The sequence below is a fragment of the Mus caroli genome, unplaced genomic scaffold (genome assembly GCF_978045245.1).
Source record: "Mus caroli unplaced genomic scaffold, Mus_caroli_1 scaffold_15, whole genome shotgun sequence".
NCBI classification, from domain to species: domain Eukaryota; kingdom Metazoa; phylum Chordata; class Mammalia; order Rodentia; family Muridae; genus Mus; species Mus caroli.
In genome coordinates, this window is record NW_028227270.1 from 55,479,108 (window position 1) to 55,495,017 (window position 15,910).

General features: G+C 39.3%; 1 protein-coding gene across 1 annotated transcript in view; it reads left to right on the forward strand.

The window, feature by feature from the left end:
* The window catches only part of LOC110307694 (contactin associated protein family member 3C), a 178,905-nt gene that overhangs the window by 142,579 nt on the left and 20,416 nt on the right, over window positions 1–15,910 (forward strand). The window contains exons 14-15 of the mRNA XM_085830734.1: window positions 11,061–11,217; window positions 13,315–13,442. Of these exons, the coding sequence (XP_085686860.1) occupies window positions 11,061–11,217; window positions 13,315–13,442 (285 nt within the window). The remainder of the gene's footprint in view (window positions 1–11,060; window positions 11,218–13,314; window positions 13,443–15,910) is intronic.

Sequence of the window (15,910 nt, forward strand, 5' to 3'; positions counted from 1 at the left end):
TATCATCTGCAAAAAGTGATATTTTGACTTCTTCTTTTCCGATTTGTATCCCCTTGATCTCCTTTTGTTGTCTAATTGCTCTGGCTAGGACTTCAAGTACAATGTTGAATAGGTAGGGAGAGAGTGGGCAGCCTTGTCTAGTCCCTGATTTTAGTGGGATTGCTTCCAGCTTCTCACCATTTACTTTGATGTTGGCTACTGGTTTGCTGTAGATTGCTTTTATCATGGTTAGGTATGGGCCTTGAATTCCTGATCTTTCCAAGACTTTTATCATGAATGGGTGTTGGATTTTGTCAAATGCTTTTTCAGCATCTAAGGAGATGATCATGTGGTTTTTGTCTTTGAGTTTGTTTATATACTGGATTACATTGATGGATTTTCGTATATTGAACCATCCTTGCATCCCTGGGATGAAACCTACTTGGTCAGGATGGATGATTGTTTTGATGTGTTCTTGAATTCGGTTAACGAGAACTTTATTGAGGATTTTTGTATCAATATTCATAAGGGAAATTGGTCTGAAGTTCTCTATCTTTGTTGGGTCTTTATGTGCTTTAGGTATCAGAGTAATTGTGGCTTCATAGAATGAGTTGGGTAGAGTACCTTCTGATTCTATTTTGTGGAATAGTTTGTGAAGAACTGGGATTAGATCTTCTTTGAAGGTTTGATAGAACTCTACACTAAACCCATCTGGTCCTGGGATTTTTTTGGTTGGGAGACTATTAATGACTGCTTCTATTACTTTAGGGGATATGGGACTGTTTAGATCATTAACCTGATCTTGATTTAACTTTAGTACCTGGTATCTGTCTAGAAACTTGTCCATTTCATCCAGGTTCTCCAGTTTTGTTGAGTATAGCCTTTTGTAGAAGGATCTGATGGTGTTTTGGATTTCTTCAGGGTCTGTTGTTATGTCTCCCTTTTCATTTCCTATTTTGTTAATTAGAATACTTTCCCTATGCCCTCTAGTGAGTCTGGCTAAGGGTTTATCTATCTTGTTGATTTTCTCAAAGAACCAGCTCCTCGATTGGTTGATTCTTTGAATTATTCTTCTTGTTTCCACTTGATTGATTTCACCCCTGAGTTTGATTATTTCTTGCCATCTACTCCTCTTGGGTGAATTTGCTTCCTTTCGTTCTAGAGCTTTTAGGTGTGTTGTCAAGCTGCTAATGTGTGCTCTCTCTAGTTTCTTTTTGGAGACACTCAGAGCTATGAGTTTTCCTCTTAGAAATGCTTTCAATGTGTCCCATAAGTTTGGGTATGTTGTGGCTTCATTTTCATTAAACTCCAGAAAGTCCTTAATTTCTTTCTTTATTCCTTCCTTGACCAAGGTATCATTGAGAAGAGTGTTGTTTAGTTTCCACGTGTGTGTTGGCTTTCTATTATTTATTTTGTTATTGAAGATCAGTCTTAGTCCATGGTGATCTGATAGGATGCATGGGACAATTTCAATATTTTTGTATATGTTGAGGCTTGTTTTGTGACCAATTATGTGGTCAATTTTGGAGAAGGTACCATGAGGTGCTGAGAAGAAGGTATATCCTTTTGTTTTAGGATAAAATGTTCTGTAGATATCTGTCAGATCCATTTGTTTCATAACCTCTGTTAGTTTCACTGTGTCCCTGTTTAGTTTCTGCTTCCATGATCTGTCCATTGGTGAAAGTGGTGTGTTGAAGTCTCCCACTATTATTGTGTGAGGTGCAATGTGTGATTTGAGCTTTACTAAAGTATCTTTAATGAATGTGGCTGCCCTTGTATTTGGAGCATAGATATTCAGAATTGATAGTTCCTCTTGGAGGATTTTACCTTTGATGAGAATGAAGTGCCCTTCCTTGTCTTTTTTGATGACTTTGGGTTGGAAGTCAATCTTATCAGATATTATAATGGCTACTCCAGCTTGTTTCTTCCTACCATTTGCTTGGAAAATTGTTTTCCAGCCTTTCATTCTGAGGTAGTGTCTGTCTTTTTCTCTGAGATGAGTTTCCTGTAAGCAGCAAAATGTTGGGTCCTGTTTCTGTAGCCAGTCTGTTAGTCTATGTCTTTTTATTGGGGAGTTGAGTCCATTGATATTAAGAGATATTAGGGAGAAGTAATTGTTGCATCCTTTTATTTTTGTTGTTAGAGTTGGTGTTCTGTTTTTGTGGCTGTCTTCTTTTAGGTTTGTTGAGGGATTACCTTCTTGCTTTTTCTAGGACGTGGTTTCCGTCCTTGTATTGTTTTTTTTTTTTTTCTGTTATTATCCTTTGAAGGGCTGGATTCGTGGAAAGATAATGTGTGAATTTGGTTTTGTCGTGGAATACTTTGGTTTCTCCATCTATGGTAATTGAGAGTTTGGCTGGGTATAGTAGCCTGGGCTGGAAATTGTGTTCTCTTAGTTTCTGTATAACATCTGTCCAGACCCTTCTGGCTTTCATAGTCTCTGGTGAAAAATCCGGTGTAATTCTGATAGGCTTGCCTTTATATGTTACTTGACCTTTTTCCCTTACTGCTTTTAGTATTCTATCTTTATTTAGTGCATTTGTTGTTCTGATTATTATGTGTCGGAAGGAATTTCTTTTCTTGTCCAGTCTATTTGGAGTTCTGTAAGCTTCTTGTATGTTCATGGGCATCTCTTTCTTTAGGTTTGGGATGTTTTCTTCTATAATTTTGTTGAAGATAATTGCTGGTCCTTTGAGTTGAAAATCTTCATTCTCATCTACTCCTATTATCCGTAGGTTTGGTCTTCTCTTTTTGTCCTGGATTTCCTGGATGTTTTGAGTTAGGATCTTTTTGGATTTTGTATTTTCTTTGATTGTCGTGCTGATGTTCTCTATGGAGTCTTCTGCACCTGAGATTCTCTCTTCCATCTCTTGTATTCTGTTGCTGATGCTCGCATCTATGGTTCCAGACTTCTTTCCTAGGGTTTCTATCTACAGTGTTGCCTCAATTTGGGTTTTCTTCATTGTCTCTACTTCCCTTTTTAGGTCTTGGATGGTTTTATTTAATTCCATCACCTGTTTGGTCTGGTTTTCCTGCAATTCTTTAAGGGATTTTTGTGCTTCCTCTTTAATGTCTTCTACCTGTTTAGTAGTGTTTTCCTGTATTTCTTTAAGTGTGTTATTAAAGTCCTTCTTGATGTCCTCTACCATCATCATGAGATATGCTTTTAGATCCGCGTCTAGCTTCTCCGGTGTGTTGGGGTGCCCTGGACTGGGCGAAGTGGGAGTGCTGGGTTCTGATGATGGTGAGTGGTCTTGGTTTCTGTTAGTAAGATTATTCCGTTTACCTTTCACCATCTGGTAATCTCTGGGGTTAGTTGTTATCGTTGTTTCTGTTTAAAGATTCGAGCAGACGCTGTGTTCTACTCACCAGAAGTTTTAAGATCCTGTGGCGGGTGTCGTGGTTAGCTGGCGGGTATCAGCTGATCCTGCGCCCTAGTTACCCAGGTGCTGGTCAGACCGGAAGAGGCTTGTGGCCCTACTCAGGCCGGTTTTCTGCCTCCCCAACCAAAGCAGTCTCAGGTCCAGCGCGCAACTGGACTGGAGCAGAAGCTGTGTTCCACTCACCAGAAGTTCAAGATCCTGTGGCGGGTGTTGTGGGTAGCTGGCAGGTGTCAGCCGACCCTGCGCCCTAGCTACCCCAGTGCTGGTCAGACCGGAAGAGGCTTGTGGCCCTACACAGGTCGGTTTTCTGCTTCCCTAACCAATGCAGTCTCAGGTCCCTCGCGCAACTGGACTGGAGCAGAAGCTGTGTTCCACTCACCAGAAGTCTTAAGATCCTGTGGCCCCACTTTTTCATTGTATGTCATTTCTCTTTATTCCTGATGATTTTCCTTCTGCCAAAATTGTCTTTGAAATTGATATAGATACTCTAGCTTATGGGGGAATTCATTAACATGTGTACATCTACATGTCCAGATCAGAAATTAACACTTGAGTGTCTTTCTTGATTATTCTCCACTAATTTTTTGAGACAGAGTCTCACACTGGGCATAATAGTTCATCAATTGGCTAGGCAGGCAAGCCAGTGAATCTATCTACCCTTCATTGCTGGGATTACAGACCATACCCAGCCTTTACATGCATTCTAGGGATCTGAAATTAGGTCCTGATGCTTGTGTGGTTGGCACTTTACTCATTGAATCATCTCCATGACCTCCAGCTTTATTTTAATTGTGTTAGGGTACTATAGATCTCTTTGCTTCTAACACTGTTTACATTAAAAGGATTTTTGGTTGAGAGCACATAGTTTCATCTTTTTGTATTTGTTTTGTGAGTTGTTGTTGTTTGTTTGTTTTTGTCTACTCTGACACTCTGTTTTTTAATTGACATATTAGACACTCATGCTTAAAGTGTTTGGTGCTTTGATTAATATTTAGGTACTATAACCTTTATTTGTTGTTGTATTAGTCTATTTTTATCTCTATACCAAGGTGGTATACTATAAGGCTGAATAGCATTAGGAAAAATGCTCATAGTTCTGGAAGCTCAAGGGTATGCCACCAGCATTCACTCAAATCTGATGAGGTCTCTCTTGCTATATAACACCAAGACAGACCAACTGTGATATGATGGGAGTGTCTGAGGGTCTCTTGCAAGGAACAAGAGATCACGTGACCAAACAAGAAGCCAGAGCAAAAGGTTCAAGGGTCAGCCTTTCTCTTAGAACAACTTGTTTGCACGAGACTTAACATGAGGTCCCATGAGACCCATCTTAACCAGTTCCAAAAGAAGCAACCCAAGGCCCCCCCTCTAGACCTCACGTCTTCAAGGACACACTAGTTTTCACACTGTCACACTGGGTGCTGAAGATCCAGCATCCCTAACAGGAATCTTTGGGAGTCAAACCATAATCAAACCTCAACATTTGTCCCTGGTTTGCTTTTGTTTGTTTCTTTTTGAGAAAGAACCTGAGATAGCCAAAGCTGACCTTGAATGCCTGATACAACTGAGACTACCTCTCAGGTGTTAGGATCCCAAGCCTGTACCACTACAGCCTATTCTGTTAATTTTCTTTTCCTTTCTGTTTGATTGTGAACTTAAACATTAATGGCTGAGCCATTTCTCCATCCACAACTTCTGTTCTGAAATCCTTCCTCTCTTTATCTTGTTTTAACTGGGTATCTGATTCCATTCTTTTTCTCTTCTAACACACTTTCTTTTTGTTTTAATTTTGAATTGATTGCCTTTGGACATGAATTACATTTCATAACTAATTTATTTCTAATTTCAAATAGTCCTAATCTACCTCATTGATAATGCTGATTCTCTGTTATACCCCATGACTTTACAATCATTTTAAAATTATTTTTTTTTATTTATGTTCCAACCATTGCCACCCTCCCAGTCCCCCCTCCCACAGTTCCTCATCCCATTTACCCTTCTACCTAAGAGGTTGCTCCCCACTGGGCATCTTCCTTCCTTGGGACCTCAAGTCTCTCTAGGATTAAGCACATTCTCTCTCACTGAGGCCAGACCAGGCAGTCGTTTACTATATATATGCCAGGGGCCTCAGTCCAACCCATGTATACTACCTGGTTGTAGCTCAGAATCTGGGCGCTCTGAAGGGTCTGGGTTAATTGCTGGTCTTCCTATGGGGTCACCCTCCCCTTCAGTTTCTTCAATCCTTCCCTTAATTCCTCTGTAGGAGTCTCCAACATTAGTCCAATGGTTGGGTGGCTATTGTGAAGGGTGTTGTTTTCATAATTTTTTTCTCAGCCTATTTATCATTTGTATTAAGGAAGGCTACTGATTTGTTTGAGTTAATTTCATATCCTGACACTTTGCTGAAGTTGTTTATCAGCTTTAGGAGTTCTCTGGTGGAATTTTAGGGGTGATATTTTGACTTCTTCCTTTCCAATTTATATCCCCTTAATCTCCTTTTGTTGTCTGATTGCTGTGGCTAGAATTTCAAGTGCTATATTTAATAGATAGGAAGAGAGCAGGCAGCCTTGTCTGCTCCCTGATTTTAGTGAGATTGCTTCTAGTTTCTCTCCATATAATTTGATGTTGCCTGTTGGTTTTCTTTTCTTTTCTTTTCTTTTCTTTTCTTTTCTTTTCTTTTCTTTTCTTTTCATTTTATTTTATTTTTTTTTCTTTCATTTTGGTTTTTCGAGACAGGGTTTCTCTGTATAGCTCTGGCTGTCCTGGAGCTCACTTTGTAGACCAGGCTGGCCTCAAACTCAGAAATTTGCCTGCCTCTGCCTCCTGAGTGCTGGGATTAAAGGCGTATGCCATCACGCCCGGATAGTTTTCTATATATTGCTTTTATATTTAAGCATGTGCCATGAATTCCTGATCTCTCCAAGGCTTCAAGCATGAAGGTTTGTTGTACTTTGTCAAGGCTTTTTCAGCATCTAATGAGATGATTATGTGACTCTTTTCATTGAGTTTGTTTATATATATAGTGTATTATGTTGATGGAATTTCATATACTGAACCATCCCTGCATTCTTGGGATGAAGCCCAGGTGGTAGTGAATGATGTTTTTGATGTGTTCTTGGATTCAGTTTTTGAGAAGTTTATTGAGTATTTTTGTATTGATATGCATAAGTGAATTGGTATGAAATTCTCTCTCTTGGTTGGGTGTGACTTAGGTATTAGAGTAACTGTGGCTTGTACACAGCAAAATGCTTGATCCTATTTACATAGCCAGTTATTAGCCTATATCTTTTTATTGGGGAATTGAGTCCACAGATGTTGAGAGATATTGTTATTTTTGTTGTGGTGGCCTTATGTGTGTATGGTTCTCTTCCTTTGGGTTTGTTGTGAGATGTTTAATCTCTTGTGTTTTGTTGGGTGTAGTTACCCTCTTGGTGTTGGAGGTTTTTTTCCAATATCCTCTGTAGGGCTTTATTAGTACAAAGATATTGCTTAAATTTGATTTTGTCACAGAATATCTTGGTTTCTCCATCTATGGTAATTGAGAGTTTTACTGGGCATAGAACCTGGGCTGGCATTTGTGTTCTCTTAAGGTCTGTATGACATCTGCCCAGGATCTTTCTGGCTTTCATAGTCCCTGGCGAGAAGTCTGGTGTAATTCTAATAGGTCTGCCTTTATATTACTTGATCTTTTTCCCTTGTTGCTTTTAACATTCTATCTTTATTTAGTGCATTTGCTGTTCTGATTATTATGTGTCGGGAGGAATTTCTTTTCTGGTCCAGTCTATTTGGAGTTCTGTAGGTTTCTTGTATGTTCATGGGCATCTCTTTCTTTAGGTTAGGGAAGTTTTCTCCTCTAATTTTGTTGAAGATATTTATTTGCCCTTTAAGTTGAAAAATCTTCATTCTCATCTGATGAGGCCAAGTAGCCTTGGTTTCTGTTGCTTATGTTCTTGTACTTGCCTCTCACTATCTGGTTATCTGTAGTGTTAGCTGGTCTTACTGTGTCTGACTGTGGCTTGTCCCTCCTGTAAGCCTGTGTGTCAGTACTCCTGAGAGACCAGCTCTATCTAGGTGGAATTTGGGTATGGAGAGCTGTGGCACAGGGTCAGCTTTGGGGCACAGGTGGAAACCAGAAGCTTTCTTGTACTTCTTTAAGGTAGTTATTTATATCCTCCTTAAGGGCTTCTATCATCTTCATGAGATGGGGTTTTAGGTCAGAATCTTGCTTTCCAGGTGTGTTAGGGTATCCAGGGCTTGCTGTAGTGGAAGAACTGGGTTCTGGTGGTGCTGACTTGTATTGGCTTCTACCATTTTTGTTCTTGCACTTGCCTCTGGTTATCTCTGGTGTTAACTGGCCTGGGTGTCTCTGACTGAAACTGGCCTCCTTGGAGGCAGGTAGAACTCTGTGACCTGGGTTAGAGCTGGCCTCCTGGGAAGCAAGCAGTGCTGTCTCTGATTAGGGAGGCATCTTGTGCCCCTGGTTAGGGCAAACTTCCTGTGTTCCTGGTTAGGATGAACCTCTTGGGAGACAGGTAGGCTTTGGTGGCAGGATCTGCTGCAGTTGCAGATGGACGTGCAGACCAGAAGGACTGTGTCCCTGGATACTTCAGACCTCCTGGAAGAGAGGCAGTCTGTGTCTCTGTTTACTGCAGACCTCATGAGAACAGGCAGGCTGTGGGATGTGGGATGTGGGAAGGTATTGGGTCCACTGATTTGTCCCATGTGGAGGAGCAGACCAGAAGGAAGATGGAGCTTGGGTAGAGGGAGTAGGTCCCTGTCAAGTTGACTCTGTGTGTCCCAGATGGAATGGGTATTTGGAGAGAGTCTCACCTGTGTGCCTGGTTGCAGCAGACCTCCTGGGAGACAGTGAGGTGAGAAAGAGATTCAGGCCATCAATCTGGCCTGGGTGGAGGAGCAGACCAGAAATAACATTGCAATCATTTAATTTAATTTACCCATAATATTTATTTCTACCCAATCGTTCAATGATGTATTGTACTGGCTAGTTTTGTGTCAACTTGACACAGCAGGAGTTATCACAGAGAAAGGAGCTTCAGTTGAGGAAATGCCTCCATGAGATCCCACTGTAAGGCATTTTCTCAATTAGTGATCAAGGGGGAAAGGCCCCTTGTGGGTGGGACCATCTCTGGGCTGGTAGTCTTGGTTCTATAAGATAGCAGGCTGAGCAAGCCAGGGGAAGCGAGCCAGTAAAGGACATCCCTCCATGGCCTCTGCATCAGCTCCTGCTCCCTGACCTGCTTGAGTTCCAGTCCTGACTTCTTTCAGTGATGAACAGCAATGTGGAAATGTAAGCTGAATAAACCCTTTCCTCCCCAACTGCTTCTTGGTCATGATGTTTGTGCAGGAATAGAAACCCTAACTAAGACATGTATTATTTTGAATTAACTGTTACCTCTGTATCAATAAAGAATAGAAAGAATATTTTGTTTTGGCGTTACTTATTTCCTGCTAATATTCATTTATTTAGATATCAGTATTTTGTTTTGACTTTATTTATTTCCTGCTAATATTCATTTATTCAGATATCAGTGTGAACCTATGTTAGTTTCTTCTCTTTGAGAAGCTTTCTTCATTTTTGAAAATGTCATACATGTATGTATGTCATACATGTATGTATACATGTATAAAGTGAAATATCATATCTATTCCCCACTTTCCAATCCTTCCCATTTTCTACCCCAAACACTCCTGTCCTGACTTCATGTCTCTTGTTTTTTAAATATATAACTAAGTTCAGTTAGTGTTGTCCATATGTGTAAGGGTGTGATGCCATAAACCAGAGCATGGAAAACCTACAGTAGTCACATCTTCAAAAAGAATGATTCTCCCTCCCTCAGCAGCTACCCACTGCCAATAGCTAGCTGCTCGGTAAGGGGTGGGACCTACAGAGGACTTTCCCATGGATGCTGAAGGTTTTGCTGGTGTTCCTAAGTTCTCTGTAATACTTTAAAGCAGTGATTCTCAACCTTACTAATGCTACAACCCTTTAATATATACTTCCTCATGTTGTGGTGACCCCTCCCCCAATCATAAAGTTATTATCATTGATAATTTATAACTATAATGTTGCTACTGTTATGAATCACAACGTGCATATCTGGTTGGTTTGTTTGGGTTTTTTTGGTCTCATTCAACCTCCATAGGGATTTTGACCTGCTGATTGAGAACCGCTGCTTTAGCATTCGAACAAACTGAAAGACATTAACTACCTCTCAAAATGGTCTCCCTTTTTAAATGCAAATTTATTCTTGTACATTTAGGATATAATAAGATTTTACTCTACATCCATACAAGTGCAGTGGTGGACATTGTTTTAAGAAAAAAATAGTATTCAGAGAAGAACATTACTTTCTGAATAGTTATGACTTCCTAGTGATAAGTGTTTGATGTTCTAGATATCTATTTCTTTATAAACTAAACAGAACCACTTTTAACTTTCCATGTCTTTCTTTTGAGGGGGTGATTGGGTGAAAGTAATAGTGATTACTAGATATCCTATTGATGAATGAGTTGTAGTTCAGTTGTAATAGAGGATAATGTAGAAGCTGAAAAAATTCCGGATCCTAACTCAAGGCCCCGTAAAGACAACATATACATTTGAAAAATGGCACCAAACAAAGCACAGTATGTGTTGATGTTTATCTTGAGTTAGCCCAGTTCCTTTGCTCCTTGTGATCTCATGTCTTGTGATGACTGCCATTTGTCTTCCATGTTCATCCTTGCTGCTGAGTATTGTTCTTGCTGCCTAGTTCTATAATCACGCTACCTGCACTACAGAATGCACCCTTTTTTTAAAATCCCAAGTAGCATTTTCTGTCTTAGTACATGGTTCTAAAGAACAAATACAGTGTCTGAATCTGTCGTTTAGTCATATCCAGTGCTGAGAGATAGCCTGAGCACCTCTACCACTGACAGAACTAGGTCACTTGGTTTCTGAGAATAATATTACCTAAGCCATAAAGAAGACTCATCCATTACATTTCTTGACCCTCCAAGTAGATAGCCAGACTACACATGCAAGAAAAACTCATACATGTAAAAGCATATATTAATTCCTCACAGAAAAATCATATCTTCCCAAATGCTTAATATATATGAGTGTCCTCAAGAAAAAAAAAAACTTGGTAAGATTGATCTGAGCCTCTGTACAAACATTAATCTGTCTTGGTGAACATCTCATTTTTTCAAACAGGATCATTTCATTTTGTAAATTAGTCTGGCTTTTGTTTTGATGGCTCTTTCAATGGCTTGAATTTACATTCCCTTCTAGAGAATGTACAATCTCATGCACAAAGAAAATAAGAACTCATTTTATAATAATAGAAAAATAAGTGAGAATAAATGACATTGTATATTGAAACATTGGGAGAGGGAATTCAATGAGTATTCTTTAGAAAAACCTTTTCCTGTTGTGATAAAATTAAGATTTCCATATCTTCTATCATCTATCTATCTATCTATCTGTCTATCTATCTATCTATCTATCTATCTATCTATCAATCTATCCATCCATCCATCTATCTTTTGCTCTCTCTCTCTCTCTCTACCTATATCTCTTTTACACACCTGAACACACACAGCAACCACACTTGTTAAGCCTGGAAATAAAGGAACTGTATTGGAATGGTGGTGAATGGAGTAGCATAGATGTCATCTTTCTCATCCTTGTTTTTTCAGATGGAACCTCCCTGAGCTGGTGGGTTGGAAGAAGCAATGAAACATACACTTACTGGGGAGGTTCTCTTCCTGATCCTCAAAAGTGTACCTGTGGATTCGAAGGGAACTGCATTGATTCTCAATACCACTGCAATTGTGATGCTGACCAGAATGAATGGTGATTTCTACATGATTTCCCTGCACCAAAAATAAATAAATAGACAAATAAGTAAATAGATGTAGCAGCATTTTGTGCATAATTATCATGTGAGCTGAAATAAAAAAAAATAACCTTTGTTCAAACAAGTTAAAATATATTTGAATGAAATATGATCAGACAGATCATTGTATCATTTCTCAATGGATATTTTGTTGTAGACCAAACATTTATTTGGAGCAGTCAACCTGAAAAGCACATCATACAGAGAACATAAGCATTTATGGAGTGGCATTCTTTTCTATTAAGGGAGGGGTCTGGGCAACCAAGGAGAGCCCAGGTCTGCTACATCCCTGGCTAGTTAGTATGCTCATCTCCCTGGACTAATAGCTAACACTTCTGTGTCAATAGCTACAGTTATATGGCAATAGGCCTGGGACTGGAATGAAAGGAAAATTTAGGACAGAAATGGGAAAAGTCACATCTTATTCCGAAAAGAAGATGGAATACAATCATTCTGAAATTTTGCCCCAACCTTTGGGAAATATGTTTGCAAAGGAAGTTGTAAGAAGAGTGTGGGGAGTTTCAGAGGGTCTCGGGTGTTCTTGGATTTGAATTACTTACACACACTTAGTGATATATCTTAGAGATATGACCCAAGTCTAAGCATGAATTTTATTTCTATACACCTTATACACATGACCTGAAGGTAATTTTAGGCAGTGGTTTTTTTTTTCTTTTATTGGATATTTTCTTTATTTACATTTCAAATGTTATCCTCTTTCCAAGTCTCCCCTGAGGAAACACCCTATCCCATCCCCCCTTCCTCCTGCCTCTATGAGGATGCTCCCCCACCCACCTACCCACTCCTGCCTTCCCACCCTGGCATTCCCCTACACTGGGGCATTGAACCCCTACAGGACCAAGGGCCATTCCTCCCACTGATGTCCAACAAGGCCATCCTCTGCCACATATGCAGCTGGAGCCATGAGTCCCTCCATGTGTACTCTTTGGTTGGTGGTTCAGTTCCTGGGAGCTCCGGGGGGGGGGTGTCTAGCTGGTTGACACTGTTGCTCCCCCACCCCACGGGGCTGCAAACCCCCTCAGCTTTAGAATGCACCTATGTATTAACTATCACAAGACATCAGGTGTGAAATTTTCCACTTTATGTATCATACCAGAATTCAATAATTTTCACATTTTAGAATACGTATCACTTGGATTTTCAAATTAAGCATGCTTCACAAGTAATATATACTTCAGAAAATAATAGGGAATAAGTAAAAAAAATAGGGTGAATGGGGAAATACTTCTATTGAAGAAGTTTTGAGGTCTTATTTTTAATAAAAAAATAACCTTTCATCACCATTAAATATTTTTACACACTCCAGAATATTTAATTCATCTATCTTTTTAAATTTTAAACTATAAGATTCCACAAGTGTTTTAGTTTTGCATATGAGAGTTAAGAATTTTGATTTGGTGCTGGAAAGATGGCTCAGTGGTTAAGAACAAGTGTTACTCTTACAGAGGTCCTAAAATTAAATCTAAGCACTGAAATGGTAGTTCACAATCATTGTAACTCCAGTTCCAGGGATCCAACACTGTCTTCTGACTTCCACAGGCACCAGGCACACATGTTGCACACAACCATAAATATAACCAAAACACTCATTACATATTGTACCACACTATGTGTGTTTGATACCTGGCACAGCACCGGGTCAACAGGAGGTGAGTGCTGTCTGTCCACTGAGTGGACCCAGCATGCCACTAATCTGTGTATCACTTACAGAGGGATTGCATTTATTTTGTTTTCTAATCTGTCAGCTTAGTTTTACAAATTAAAAAAATTATAAGATGAACACACAAACGCCACAAAAAGACATTTAAAAAAATCAATGATAAAATCTTTTAACACGTGTAAATCTAAAATATTAATTTTTGTAACTGTAATTAACACTCATTTAAATATTATTCTGAGACTAATCTTGAAAGAGCAGTAATTGCTTCATTATCTCAAGAGATAATATTCTTAATATAATATAATAACATCATAGGTAATTGTATCTTCATGTTAATTCAAATAATTTTCAGAGTTGGATTATTGTTTCTTAGGACCAGTGACACAATAGTCTTGTCTCATAAGGAGCACCTGCCCGTCACTGAAATGGTGGTGACAGACACAGGCCGACCATACTCCGAAGCTGCTTATACACTGGGGCCTTTGCTATGCCAGGGAGACAGTAAGTATACAGTTCTATTTTTTACAATAACACATTCTTGTTATTCGGTAGACAAGTATCTTTATTTTGGTCACAGAAGTAGAGGCAATCTTAGGGCCAGGGTAGGAAAGCATTGTTTGTTGTCTTTCTATTGCTATGAGCAAATGATTCATATAAATAACTTTAAAAGAGAAAATGTTTCTCTCAGCACATGTTTTTGGAAGTTTCATCTGACAGCCCCATTGATTTTGCTCCTGTGGGGAGTAACATGTAGTACAATAAAGATACTGATCCAATCTGGTGGCCAAGAAGCAAACAGAGAGGAAGGGGCCCACAATCCTCTTCAAGGGTGCATCCCCATTGACATAGCTTTCTTTCACTGGCCACACCTCCTAAAGGTTGCAGTAGCACCAAAGGCTGGTAACCAAGCCTTTAACGTTCAGGATGTTGGGGAGCATCTCAGATCTAAAGCATACTAAGCTGAGGTGTGAAAGCTTTGTCAGCCCTGGAGATCAGTACCCCACTTCACTATTGAATACCCTCAAAATAAAATCTGGGGGACCTGTTTTCAAATCTGGGATCACAACATTTAGGACTTTAGGTTCTAGGGAAAGAACTCAGTTGGTAAAACATGAACTCCTTGAAAACATGAAGACCTCAGATCTTTCCCCAGAACCCGTAAAAAAAAAATCATATATGGCAGTACACAGAGCTTATACTCTCTATACTAGAGAGGTAGAAGCAAGAGAGATCACTGAGGCTTGGTGACCAGCTAGCCTAGACTACTTGGAAAATTCCAAGCCATTGAGAGAGACCCTGTCTCCAAAATAGATGGCACTTAAGGAATGAATCCATAGCTATCCTCTGACCTCCATATGCATCCACACATGTGTTTATATATACCCTTATTCATTAGTACACCTGCCATACACATAAACATGCACACACATATATTGTTTGGGAAACTTTGGTGAATGCGCTATTTTAGATTCTACACTAGAGATGCTCTGCCTATCTAAGCTTATAGTGAGTGAATTATCTTTATTTGACACTATTATTTAGTTGACTGCTTTATTGTTCATTTATTATTTTCTAACTTTGTGACTGCTTGGGAAGTTTTCATTTATTACACCTATATTCTGAGGACAGCTTGGGTAATATAGATCATTGGGTTAAACTTTATTTTTCTCAGGCTTCTGTAATACTACTTCACCATTATGTGACAGTGAGTGTTAGCATATTCTTTCATGCAGTAGGAGGCTTACCTATGGTTGCATTCCACAGCCAAGGTTTCCTTTATCTTCCTATGATGCAGTCATGATAGTCCTAGAACTCCTTGGGGGTTCTATTCATTGCTTAGTACATGAACTTTCACCAAAACTTGTTTTAAAATGTTTGTTATCCATTAACATTGTTACCTTGTAATGTAACCAAATTTATTTTTATTTTCTTCTGTACTTCAATATTTGGAAGATGAGAGAGAGAGAGAGAGAGAGAGAGAGAGAGAGAGAGAGAGAGAGAGAGAGAGAGAGCAATATGATTCCTGAGCACTGCTGTATATTCTTGCTGAGTGTGCCATATTGTACAGCACATACACTCCCTATGTCAAGAGGTTTCTGTAACTAGTTGAGAAGGCACCTGAGTGAGTCAAGACTGAATACAATATGAATTCTGACTATGTATCTCCCAAAGAAGAGAAGACTGACCTGGGAGCTGCTTTCTACAAAATGTCTTGTGTGGTATCCCAGAGATCCTCGACTGAGATGTAAACCTACTGTGGATAAAATATGCACATAGATGTGATCACATACATAGGCACATCACTGTGAGACTTAGGGATTGGACAACCAATGGTCATAGCTGGATGCTTGTGTCACTTCTTGTGCTATAAAGAATAATGTCTTTTAGCTCTATGGGTATCCATGAAACTGGAATACTACTGTTGAAAGAATTTTCTCCCTGAGAATCTTGTAAACCTGCTTCTTATAAAGTCCCATAAAAAACAGTTTGATTCCATTGATGTTGATCCTTGGAACAAATGAGTTTATTGGCATATATTTACAAAGTACGGGTGACCCTAAAGCTACTAAACCAGAAGAGAGCACACCCAATGTAGATAATGAATTTCCCATGGCCCCAATAGATTAAGATCCCCTTTAGATAACCTTCCCCAAGCTTGTAAATCCAGTACTACCAGAGAGCCTGAATCCATGGGCAATTAGGGAAGATTGCATACGATTGTAGGAAACAGTGGTTGGAATCTCAGGTGTGAGTCTAATGACCCTCTACATTTTCTTTTTCTAATGAGAGAATATCAATAGTCCATAGACCAGACTGTGATGGTCTCTTGTTATAGGCACAACTGATCTTGGGCAGGTGCTGGCTGATTGGTGCAGAGGACTGAGCTCTGCAACACATAATAATAATACTTTGATTTTAGAAAAAACCTTTCATACAGAATACACTATTCTATGTACAAAATTTTCTAA